Source organism: Anabrus simplex, chromosome 3 (assembly GCF_040414725.1).
Source record: "Anabrus simplex isolate iqAnaSimp1 chromosome 3, ASM4041472v1, whole genome shotgun sequence".
Lineage (NCBI taxonomy): Eukaryota > Metazoa > Arthropoda > Insecta > Orthoptera > Tettigoniidae > Anabrus > Anabrus simplex.
This window is the reverse complement of record NC_090267.1, coordinates 328,051,759-328,065,504: the sequence shown is the minus strand read 5'-3', so window position 1 is coordinate 328,065,504 and position 13,746 is coordinate 328,051,759. Positions and strand designations below refer to the sequence as shown.

The following is a 13,746-nucleotide window of genomic DNA, read 5'->3' as shown; positions in this document are numbered from 1 at the left end:
GGTTCATGTAGTTCTTGAAAAAATAAATATATATAGATGGCAGCAAACTGCTGCTATGCACATCATATTCTTCCTGTCAAATTGTGTCAGAGCTTTGTCAACTCGACAGCAATATGCCTGTAATGGCGGCTGCACGGGAACATAGACTGAACGACAGTGATTTATACCAACCGAACAGACCTAACAGGTCACATAATACATATGCACTAATTATTACATAGATATATCTCTTGTACAAATAATTCTGAACACCCTAAAGTTAAGGTTATACGTTGAACTTAAAAAAAGTGGAAAATGTACTGATTTCAATCCACTATTTCCATGGTAAGGGATCTAACAATTGTATTACAGTTTTTACAAATATGAAGTAGAAAGTACGAGCTTAGATATGGTGAAACAAAAAATTACCTAAGTTCAAAACTAGTATTTTCCGAAATTAGTGCAAAATGGCCAGTCCGGAGATTTAAAATGTATGAAAGTGAGCAAGACCTTAATGTGTTAATGTTGTTATTCTGAATGGAATAAAATAAACATGGTATTGTAAAGGTGGAATTTCCTCAAACAACCATAATATTTGCAAGCTGCCATCATGCGGGATATTTGCGGAATACAGTTGGGAGGTTAGAGTTTTCTTCGAATAGTGCTTCTTAGAACAATACCACAGAATGTAGTTTATTAACTGTACATCACACTATAAGATGTTTTCTGACATTTGCTATAGGCCTGCTTCTTACTGTATTTCTCCTCTATTTCTGCTTTAATTTCTTTCTGCATCCTTGTCTCTTTGGGCTTAAGTAATAACATCATGAGTTATCTTCTTATCTGAATACTTAATTTCTCCTTTGTTACTGCTTTCAAAAATCCATAACTCATATGATTAGAATTTACTAAGGGACATTTCATTTTTCCTATATATCGACATGGTATTAACTTATTTTAGCTATCTGGCTATCCTCAGGTATTATCCTATCTCCAATTATTGTCAACATCCTTAATTTCTCTGACTCTCCTTTCTCTGAATGATATTATGCACTGTTTCTTTCATGCATTTTTTTCTCGCCGTCTACTCGCAGATTAAGTTGCACAACGTACCGTTAACTGGAACTTATTTAGAGTCAGTGGGTAGGTTGTGACACTTTTGAAATGCTTTATACGATGGCCACTAAAAATGAGCCTCTCTTGGAAAATCGTTGTTCAAAACTTAAAAACACGATTCCATATCTAGGGTGTCTGAGAATGAAACCCACTACCTTTGGGACAGCTAGCCAATGCTTTACTATCTCACCCATTTAGCACAGCAAGACTGCTTCAGACTGTGAGACCAGGCTCTCTGCCGACAGACTTAAAAAAGAAAAGACTTAAGAAGAGCGCTGCTCAATATTCAGTGTGTGATGCTGATCGTGAGCCAAAGTTCTGTTCTTAGAGGATTAGATAATACTGTTTAAGTGAAACATTGTTGGAAAAATACAATAAAACTGATGAGAAAACCCAACCACGGAGGAATATTTGCAGGCGTAAGTAGAATGTTGAATTAGCTATACATCATCAAATGAAATATAGATTGCTTAGCAGAAATAGGAAAGATGGCCAGCTCACTAACATAGATCAGAGACCATTGTTGAAGATCATGAAATCTTAAAAGGAGATAGAGCAAGACTTGACATTGTTACAAAATTAAGCTGAACCTTAACTAAAGCTAGATATCCTACTGTTCCATGAAGTGGAAGGCAGCGAAGTGAATTAGCATATAATCCTATCATAGATTTCATTCAGCACCTCTAATTACGTCTCAGATGGAAGCACAAATCAGAAGGGATTTCCTGTTCCTATAGCAAAATTAATTGGATCCCATGGTTCATTGATAAGAATCTCAAATTTCTCTATCAAAAGGGACACATGCCAAATTTGAATTTTTCCTTCAGTCTGTGTCAAATACTTGGACAAACTCTTTGTTTTATATCCTCGGTTGAGTGGCAGAGGAGAGGTTTGCCTGTATTGTTATGGACCAAGGTTAGGATATTATCACAGACATTGAATAGATCATTAGCACTGAATTGTAATGACAGTACTTTCCAGCTTTGTTGTAAGTCACATGCTATAGTGCATCGACTATGGCAGTCTCTGAATTGGCGCTCGCCATCTGTGAAAGACGAGCAATGTTCCAAACAATATTTGTGAGTTCTGATCAGTTGAACACACAAGGGGGCGATGGTTAGTATTCTGACCGGCATTAGGAGTCCATCAACAGAGGTATTCAACAAGCCTGATGTTTCCTCACTTCACCCTCTATGTGACATGTTCTAAATGTATGTTGTCAGCTATGTTATGTGGAAATCTGTGCCTTCCCATCAATAATGGGTAGCTCAGCTAGTAGCACTCAATAAAATAGAGGGAAAATGATGTGTGATTTAGCATTTGTGCCCCAATCTGAAGCTGTTCAGCAGTTTTAAAACTTTTCCTGATTGTTATCTACAGGAATTCCTTCCAGTTTGTGAATATTTTGAAATTATTTACATTCACAGAAGAATAAGGGGACGCCAGCAAGCAAGTCCTCTTCAATATCCAACAGAATGATAGAATCAGTACATTTCAGTACTTCAGTAACTTTCAAGGACTAATAACCTTACCGAGGGGTAGCTTACAAACTGTTGCCGGATGCCATCATCTAAGTCCTTATTTCTTCTTTATTGAACTACAAAATAAACATACAGGCACTGAAACAATACTAAATGAACTAAAACGTGGTCACACTCTAAGAAAATCGTGATGCTGCCATCAAGAAATTACATGAGTCCCACATTTTAAACATTGTTTCCCAAATTCCAACATTATAAACTGTACTTAAAAGCTATTGGACATAATATAACATTTTACTGAATTTTGAACAAACATGTTTGCGAATGTTTTATTCAGAAATCCACATTTGTTGGGACAGTACTTTTAGGAACTAAATTTATTAGGAAGAATGGATTGGGAAAAGTGTCTGCTAATCAGAGATGTTAAAATAGTTGTGCGAGACCTAGCACAACTTCTCCACCAGTTGCATTATGCATTTAATCATTTAAACCTCAGGTAGAACATCTATGTTGAACTGCAGAAGATAGTGGTTTTTGAAACCTGCAGCATTTTGTGGAAAGTGCTGAATGATTTGAAGGAGAAGTAATAACGGCAGAAAATAAGAGGATGCGTAATATGGGGCCAATGTCCTAGATGCTAGGCCCCTTTCAGCAACAATCATCATCATCATCATCAGCATTGATGCATAACATTCCACTCGGTTTGATGTAACTGAACACAGATGAAAAATGAGAATACCTTGTTGATGATGATGATGATAATAATAATAATAACAATAATAATAACAGCCAGGCTGAGTGGCTCAGACAGTTGAGGCGCTGGCCTTCTGACCCCAACTTGGCAGGTTCGATCCTGGCTCAGTTTGGTGGTATTTAATGGTGCTCAAATACTTCGGTCTCGTGTCGGTAGATTTACTGGCATGTAGAAAAAACTCCTGCGGTCCTAAATTCTGGCATCTTGGCACCTCCGAAAACTGTACAAGTAGTTAGTGGGACGAAAGCCAGTAACATCATCATCATCATCATTATTATTATTATTATTAAATAATAATGTACATACATAAAGTTGTAAGGTTCATGTGCCTGTACGTTTCTTATATGAGAAAAACTTCCGCATAATTGTTTGTTCTGTACGTGATACTGATCATCTAAAAAAAATTTCCCTGTGGTGTCAGTTTGTTGGTCTGGTTATCTACCTGTTTGTGTTCCTAAAACTGGAAAACTGCTAGACATATATCAACCAAACTACATAATTATTTGAGTCATTCAGGATTGTGATATCAGGTGCATATGACATTGAGGTCATCACATAGAGTTAGGTTTTATAGGAAGATTGTTCTCAGATATCTTCGTTAACATTAGCTCTACAGTAATAACTAAAATTATGCCATAATGGTCCATCAACCTTTTCAGTACTATATTATGCAATGTTTACATTACATTTTAAATCTAGGAACTAGTTTCGGCCTTGACTGGCCATCATCAGCCATAATACAAAACTGTACAAACATATGACTAAAACAAATGTATAAACATACACAAATGACGTTAAAAGGAAAATGTAATGTAAACCTTGCATAATGTGTCTGTTAGGTCATCAGCCCAGAGGCTGGTTGGATCCTCCAATAGCACCACCAAAGACTATGCAGTCATAGGGAAACTCAAAAACTAATGGCAGAGCTCAAATGAGGTGTACTAGGCAAGATGAGGAGTGAGGTAGTTTGCCATTGCTTTCCTCACTGGACCAAAATGTGCCACTGCAGCATGACTGACCCTATGAGCAACACTTTTCATAACACTCACACTATTTGTGCTCCAAATGTCATTAGTCAGCACCGCCCATACCCCAGCAGCTTCCATATTGTCACAGTCATGGATGAGACTGGGACTTCAGTGGAAGCTACACTTTGCTCTGGCTTGTGCCAAGAGACGGATACAAAAGTACTGCAGCCATCAAGAAATGGCAGCAGGCAGGACGTTGCATAATATACTGTAGTAGTGAAAAGGTAGACCATTACGACATAAGTTTAGTTATTATTGTGATCACAATTCAGTACAGATCAAAACCATGAAGTTTATATCCTATGAACATTAGCTCTATCAAAATACTATATACCAAATGTTTAAGAATATCTTATTTCCGTTTGTTTATGTCATATACATATTTATCATATGACAGATAATAATGAACATACTTATGAAAATTGATTTCTTTTTCTGAATCCCATGGGACGCTTTGTGCATGTCACTCTGAGGTGGGTTAACGCGAAGAACTAAAGAACCATTTTACTCTTTTATGACAGGGCAAATAATAAGGGAGGTATCATCAGCTATGGGTTTCGTGAGTATTCAGATACAGTGCCACCCATGCCAGTGGTCAGACAAACTACAATATGCAACTGAAGAGAGAAAATTTTGCACAACTTCAGACCAGGAACTGTACCGTACACTAAATTCTGAAATCGTCCGCATTGTGTGTTCTCTTTGTTCAGCTTTATCGTATTTCATGTTTCTGCCACATGGTTACGGAGAAAAATATCAGTTTAGCATGTCGTACTAAATGTGTAAATAGAACCATGTAACTTTGCATAAACTCATAAAGGAAACATGTAATCCATTGCAAATTCCTTTGTGAAGAATGAGTACAATGCTAGTTCAATTATAAAATCTTTCATTGGTTCATGGTGTGGGTTTCCATAGTCATAACCTGGGCAATGGCTGAGTGGCCTAGTAAGTGGTCCTGAAAGTCGAGATACCAGTCGCTATGAAATGGGAGTGGGCATTCAGGACATATTCTGAGTCATGGCCCTCCTTGTGCACAGGCAGCTATGGCAATACAATCTGCTGGTGGTCTCTAACCCGTTAGAGGAGAGATTTTCACTGGGAATATGTGTAAGTAGGGTAGCACCCAGCTTCTCAGAATTTTCACAGAGCACACTCTGAACATTTTAAGCAAGCCTTCGACTTACGTGAGTATGTGGCGAACGAAATGGAATTTGATTAATGGGGCTTAAGGAAAAAAGAAAGTAGAACTGGCTGAGTCAGCAAAGATGTATCTGGATGTATTAGGAGTTCTGTTAGGCATGTAAATGAGCAAATGATGTGGGTAGATTTGGCTGTTGGAAGAATTAGGACAAGAATTGTGTCAGTGTATTGGCTTTGAGGATGGAGTTGACAAGTTTTATGAAGCACTGAGTAAATATTATGGTCAGGGTCAACAGCAAGGACAGGATAGTGCTAATGAGTGATATCAGTGCAAGAATTGGAAATAAAACTGAAGGACACAAAAAGGTGATGAATAAATGTGAGGAAGATATGGAAGCTAATAGGAATGGGTAAGTATTTACTAGACTTCTGTGCTAGTATGGGATTAGCAGTTACTGATACATTCTTCAAGCATAAGGCTATTCAGTGCTACACATGGGAGGGTAGAGACAGCAGATTCATAATAGATGTTTTGATGATACAGGCCCTATCTGATCTCTAGGGAACTAAGTATCTCTGGACCTAGGATTGAGAAAGTGAAATCTGTCTGCAGACGAATAAGGGTAGAAAATCTCCAGGACAAACAAATTACGCAGAAGTACATGGATATGATTAGTGAAAAGTTCCAAACAGGAGACATTAAACAAGTTCAGGATGTGGAAAGAGAATGTGTGGCATACAGGGATGCTGTGGTAGAAATAGCAACGGAATGCCTGGGAACAGCTGCGTGTAAAGATGGGAAAAAGCAAACATCTTGGTGGAATGATGAAATGAGGGCAGTTTGTAAACATAAAAAGGAAGGCGTATCAGAAATGACTTCAGATAATGACTGATACAGAGAGGGAATTGTATATAGATGCAGGATACAGACTGAAACAAATAATTGTTGAATCCAAGAAATCGTCGGAAGATTTTGGTAATAACCTAAAAATGGTAGGTCAGGTGGCTGGGAAGCCCATCTAGACAGTAATAAAATATTTTAGAAAGGGAGGGAATAAGGAAATGAATAGTGTTTTGGGTAAATCAGGTGAACTCATAATAGATCCCAGGGAATCACTGGACAGGTGAAGGATTTTTTTTTCAATTGGCTTTATTTAAGGAATGTAATGTACGGTACTGTATGTCCAATGTCTTTGTCTTACCTCCTAGGTGATGTGACACAGAAGCCATACTATATTTTAGCCGTATAAGACATTAAAACTCCACACATTGCTAAATCCAAGTTGAATAATTATTGAACATCTACGAGGAAATTTAAGTAAACAACTGGTTGTTGTAACTAGTCCATCAGCCTATCTATAATGACTACAAATGTTAATATTGAACTAAGAAACTCAATTTCATATATACCATTATGACTTCAAAGTAGCTAACGACCCACATTGTTTTTACAATGTGAAAAAAACTCATTCCACTTTTGTAATTTTAATTGTACAAATATTTTGGTGTCCTTTCTATATTCAATTTTAATTATAAAAACCCTTGTACATATGTAAAGTAATTCAGTTCAAGCACTTACAATAAAAAAAAAGTATTGTTAATAATTTTAAGGAATGTAATGTACTCTATGTCCAATGTCTCTGTCTTACCTCCTAGGCTGATGATGGCATACCCTACTGCCGAAACCGGTCCCAAATAAAATGAATATGTGATGACTTTATAATTATCATGATTTCTTGTATTGAATAGGTAGATCCCCATACCTAACAATTTTTGAATGACAATATGAAGCCGAGTTGATTGTCGTGCCTTTCGCCGATGACTTTATAACTATCATGACTTCTTGTATTGAATAGGTGGATCCCCATACCTAAAAACTTTTGAATGACAATATGAAGCTGAGTTGATTGTCGTGCCTTTCGGCATAAATTCCATGTGCACCACACCCTCCATGTTAAAGAATGCTGTCACCATTACCTTTCTTGCTGAAGGTTGGACCTGGGCCTTCTTTTGTGGTGGTGATGTGGTGTGCACCCATTCCATTGATGTTCTCTTTGTTTTGGAGGTGAAGTGGTGGACTCACGTTTCATCCCCTGTGATGATTCGCCGCAGAAACTTGTTGCCCTCCACAGAATACCATTGCAAAAATGCCATTGACAGTTGGAAACGTTGTCCGTTGTGAACTTCAGTTAGCAGACGTGGGACCCATCTTTGACACAGTTTATGAAATCCAAGGTGCTAAGGAACATTGGAGAACACACTGCCATACAAAATGCTCAGCATATTGGCAGTTTTCTGCTGTGTTCTGCGCTGATTCTCTCTAATGACCCCGTCCACACGATCAACATTTGCAACGGTACTCTACTGATCGTTGTGAGCCTGCCTTCGTGATATTCGTCCGTGAGATCCGTGCGTGCGGCGTCAAATTGCTTACACCACTTTAAATACCTGGGGGAGAAATTGCACACTCACCATATACAGCAGTGATTTCATGATGAATGTTCGTGCAATTGAGCCGTTTAGCCCATAGAAATCTGATCGTTTGCACATGCCTCCAATTTGGAGTGAACATCCAGTTGATGCACAATTGAGCTTAGCCCACTCTGCACACACAACACAACAGGATACCATACCAACCTTCCTATCGGATGTGTCAGCAGTTATTGTAGCTTGATCTGCATTGGTCACGGTCATGACACATGTGCCCTCATGGTGAGCTAGTATAACTTGCTTTTTGATTCGCCCTCATACATACCTTTTTCCCCATTTAATTGAAGTGAAATTCTTTTGGAAGGAGATGTGAAATTTAGCACAGAATCAGTTATGTATTTTTTCTGACTGCAAATGTTGTGCCAAATTGTGGAGGTTCATTGGATGTGGATATTGCTGGTAGTGCTCCACAATCCGAAGACCGTGAAAACCTATCTGCTAGGGCCTGGGGTGGAAGCCTTGTTAGCTGTTTGTTCCATCGTGGTAATCAGTTGAAGGTTGTGGAGAGATCAACCAGAGTCAATCTCAAAATTACAACTAAGGTTTTGAGCCTTAGAGGTTGCCTCAAGATGTAGTCTGGCTGTTATTTGGCTTTGGCAGTAATTTTTACAACTGGATACCCTTCTTGACGTCAACCCTCCTCCTTTATCTGGACTTGGGATCGGCAACAACAGTTAATGAGCTACTCAGTCCACCCATTAATTGCTGCAGGCGGGGTTATTGTTGTCTATATTATTATTTTGCAATTTCTTAAAAATGTAAATGATAAATTTGAGGTTTTTACCCGACATTGATGATTTCATAGGTTGTTTGGTATCTTTTTTTCTTGTAATTGTGCGTAGAATTGATATAGTGTATATAAAATATTTTAAATAGAATGTCAAATAAAATAAATCAACGTTGATACTCTGAAATCCACTAGGTGATCAATGGGGGCGAGAATTCAGCTGATCCTAATCCTTCCTTCCTTAACAAAAAAAATACTAATTCCCTGCGCTTGTGTGTGCATGAGCTACATTTCTGTGAATGGCCTGACACTTGCCCAGCTGCACTCCCTATTTGATAATATAAGGTGTACAGGCAATAGAAAAATATTGGTCTTGAGAGAGACTACATCAAATTTAAATGCAAATTAATTGGTTCTAAAAAATAGTAGAAAGTACTATTTTTAATATGAAATCAATATAATCCATAATCTTCTATTATTTATAATGAAAACCAAAAGAATGCTGGTCACAGGGGAATAAAAGATGAAAATCTCTAATGATGAACATTCTCTTGCTTAAAAAATAAGTAAAAATGAATGTTTTGAAAATTTTCTCCTTCCTTACACTTTATTACCTATAGCTTTATCCAGTGTCATCCCATCATTTAACTGACTTGGCTCATGTGACAATGACTTTCTTGTCCCTAGTTCTCTAAAACAAACGGTTTTCAATTGGAGCAACAACTGCAAAATATGTTTAGGTTGTTGAACTCCATCCAACAGGCAAAGCAGGCTGATAAAGAGAAAAGAGAGATATATGAGCTGTGTCTTCCATACCAAAGTGATTGTTACAACATCCCACCATCACAATGACAGGTACATGGATTATTCTTTTGTGCAAGAGGCGACTGAACCAATGATCAAGTTAACTAATGAAAAAGGTTCCACCTGATCGATACTTTCCTTTTTTATTATTTAGCTTCCTTTCTGCCAGTTACAGGTCGCACACCAAATATCCCAACTTAACGATTTCCGAATAGAATTTGTATAACTGAACAATTGGATAGGGGTAAGTTTAAAAACATTTTACAGTTACAATTTATTTAAAATGCAAACAACACACCCTCAGGTAATTTTTAATTAACAGACGCATTTTTTCTGCCGGTTACAGGTCGTACTCCAAACTATCCAACTTAATGAAACCTGAATAATTCAACCAACAATAAACATAATCTTCTCCACCGGACTGTAACGAGATACAAACAAGAAAGGTCTAGCAAAAGAAGGAACATTATACAACCAAGACAAGTTTGCAAGAGCATCATGCTAAAAAACCGTCAAATTTTATAAATAATCAGTGCAGTGACATAGAATGAAACCAAAGACTTTTTAATTCAAAAAATAGTTTTTAATTTGTATAAGTTTTTAATCTTTAACTAACAACTGCCCCCCCACACACCCTTTACGTATCCCCCCCTCCCCCACCACCTAATTGTTCCTTACTAACATAATTTTTAATCTTAATTATGGAATTGTTTTACGCTATTTTTTACCTAAGCATTATGTGAAGCAGCTGATGATGATTGCTAAGCAATTGAAACATGTACTGTAAGTTTTAATGACAAAAATTTAGCCAAAGGCTAAATAATAAAAAAGGAAAGTATCGATCAAGTGGAACCTTTTTCATTAGTTTACTTGATTAGAATATCAATACGGAATGAAGTGCATAGTATGTAATTAACCAATGATGTCTTCGGCATACTGTCAAACCTAGGTTTCTCTGCAGACTTCCTGCATAATATTATCATGTCTGTTATAGGGGATTCTCTGAATATTTTGCATTACCATTTGTATTCTTAAGTAGTAGAGAATGTTTCACTTTGTTTTATAAATCTTGCACTTTTGGTGATTCTCTCAAAAGATAATTGATGTCTAGTGGGAATTGGTAGTGTTCCTAAATATGACAGACTCTCAGATGTGATGCTTTCTGTTTTATCAGTTTCATGTAGAAATGCAGTGAGTTAGATTATTGTAGCACATTTACAAAGACAAAAACATAGTGCAGATCAAAGCTTTCAGAGAAAACTTTGGGAAAGCATTTTACCATAAAATATGTTCAGCGAAGTCAAGTGCTTTGAGCAAAAATTTTAGGTTAGAGTTTCTGAAGTAGACCAAAGTCCCCTACAGTGATGAACAGCATGAGTCATATCATAATGTTTAGCAGATTGTATGATGATGAGTCATGTGTTCTAAAGCTTAAATATATGAAATATTTTAGCGTTAGATAAATAAAATATATAGGAGAGCAGTACAATATGTTACCAAGGAGAATAATCAGCTCTGTCGTGGAGGGTAAGAAAAGTAGAGGGAGACTAAGACAACAATTGTTAGAATCAGTTTCTAATGATAAGAGGTGCTAGATGAGTACACAGAGCTAGTTATAAACAGAGGATTGAGGAGGCATTTAGTAAATTCACAGAGGCTTGTAGACTGAATGCTGAAAGACATAAGTCAGTTATGGAGACATATGTATATATGTACAATGTAAATATTCTTGAATTAATGCAAGTTTGTCATCGGTGCTGTGTTGTAATACATTGTGATATGGCCTAAAAAATCTTTTGATTTTATATTTTAAAATTTTCCACATCTGTCTATGTTAATTGCAAAATATTTCTGTTGTATTGTTAATTATTGTAGAGTTTATCATGAATGTCACAATATTAAACTTGTGATTTCAGATCAAAGTGATGCATAAACAACTGCTGCTCTTCCACAATGCAGTGTCAGCGTACTTTTCAGGAAACCAGCAAGCCCTGGAAGCTACCTTAAAACAGTTCAATATCAAAGTGAAGTCGCCGAATTCCTCATTTCCATCCTGGCTAGAACAATAGTACCCAGACTCACCTACTTCATCACCCGAGCCACATTCCATTCTCTGAAGGTCTCTTGCTCTCACCTTGGTAACATGATCTCATAGCATCTCATTTCTGTGTTGTGGCCTCATGGAATGAGAACTTGTAAATGCAATAGTATGCGGAGAATTCGTTCTGTATATTTGACTATTTATTGTTTATACATTGTTACTTCAATATCTGTCCTGTAATTTATGACGTAGTGGAACTGCAATAGTCATAATGATCAGTTGTCGAGATTCTGAATAAAAACCTGTAGTTATATATCTGTATCCAGACTTTGTTATGCTTGCTGTTTAGAACATAAGACCATTACTATGGGGAGGGCATAAAAATGCTTTTCTCTTAGCATCGTTGAGAGGAATTGCTCTACAAAGGAAATCCAAAGAAAAATAATTGCCTTCGGAGTTATTAAAATCATGTTTTATTGAATGGCAAGGACCACTGCATGTTCCTTTAGTGGACATTACATAAATAAGATATGCAGGAGAGAAAGTAGAAAACATGTTCAAAAGTAAAATATGTCTATTCTCAAATATTTTTTTTTTTTTGAGAATCCAAGCATATTTCAGATTCAAAATGTGTTTGTTAATGTACTTATGACAGTATACACTGGAATTCACAAAGTATTGAGTCAGGGATCTCATTATACATGTGCAGTTTGTAGTAATAACCCATAGGAGACTATTTTCTTATAATATTTTTGCCATTCTTTCTATTTTAACATCACATGTTCACTTTGCCAGCATGGAGCAAGTAGACCTGTGAGAATGGGCAGAGTTACACAGGGGCCAGTATTTAGATTATAGGACTTCTAACAATACTGCAAGTTGGCCCCATATGACATCTTGAGCTCAAAGGATGTTGTATAGCTAACCATGACTTGAAAGACAATAGGAATGACTTCTACTTGTAAAATACGAGCTTGACATGCCTTTGATCTCACGGATTCATATGAATCTAAAGAGCCCAGTGTCACAAGAATTATTAGTTTGTATTTTATATGCTAGTTTAAGCCTCATACATTTAATGAAGAGGGAATTGATAAATGGAATGTTAAATATTGATGATGGTTAACTCCTAAATAGAGTACCTGTTACCTTTTACTATATGAACTACTGAAGACAACAGTAAAGAAGTAGTTTTTTTCCTCTCTTTTGATTGGCATTGTATAATATACAAGCCTTTTTATGTGAAAAGTAAAAGTTTAGAAAGTTTAGCTATTTCAGCTAAAGAGAAAAGTTACCTTTTACATTGACTATTGAAAATCATGACATTGATTTTAGCCAATAAACAGAGGTACTGTGTTCTGTCACCGTATCCACAAAAACATGTAATGAAGAAGTGATAGAATGCCAGCATAATTGGTCACTTAGGCCTATCTGGTTGCTTAACTCCGCATAGCTAACAATGGGAGAGGTCTTATACTCCAAATATGAATCAGCATTGACACTATTATTTATTTATTTTTAGAAAAGAACTCCGAAAGTTATCTGCAGTTGTGCTACTGATGTGTCAGCTGAATACAAGTAATTTGTTTAGTAATCTAGCAAACTGAAATGTTCTGCTATTTGTTTTCATCACACTGACACAGACAGGTCTTATGGTGATCATAGGGTAGGACAGGGGCTAGGTCTGGAAAGGAAGCCATATTTAAGATACAGCATTTACCTTGTGTAAAAATGAGAAACTACAGAAAACTATCTTCAGGCCTACTGACAGTGGAGTTCAAACCTATCTCCTAACTGCAAGCTCACAGCTGGAACCCAAGCCAACAAGCTTGATCTAACAAAATCTAATGGCAAATCCAAAGTGAGCAAGATGATGATGATGATGATAATACTCTTTGTATACTTGTATATTTTTCACATGGGTTGCCTAATAGCAAAACGGATAAAAGTCCACTGTTTACAAAAAATGAGATATTGGTAGAAATATATCTGTAAAAGATGTGTCTACTGAAGTATAAAATAATATACTAGCAAAAGCCATAAAATCCTTAAGTATTTCCCCTTTAAAAACTCAGGTTAGATGCAAAATGGATAAAGTCCACTGTCGTCTGGGAGAAAAGAGGTGGCAATCACACTTCTCAGAAGTACACCAACAAGAAGAAAGCAGTTGTTGCCTATAATTG

The 13,746-nt window shown here is 36.7% G+C and overlaps 1 protein-coding gene across 2 annotated transcripts in view; it reads left to right on the top strand.

The window, feature by feature from the left end:
• Arfip (ADP ribosylation factor interacting protein arfaptin) overlaps positions 1-13,496 on the top strand; it is a 155,229-nt gene extending 141,733 nt beyond the window's left edge. For both annotated transcript variants that reach the window (XM_067143167.2, XM_067143166.2), the window contains one exon: positions 11,439-13,496. In XM_067143167.2, the coding sequence (XP_066999268.1) occupies positions 11,439-11,591 (153 nt within the window). In that variant the 3' untranslated portion in view covers positions 11,592-13,496. The remainder of the gene's footprint in view (positions 1-11,438) is intronic.
• The last annotated feature ends 250 nt before the right edge of the window (positions 13,497-13,746 follow it).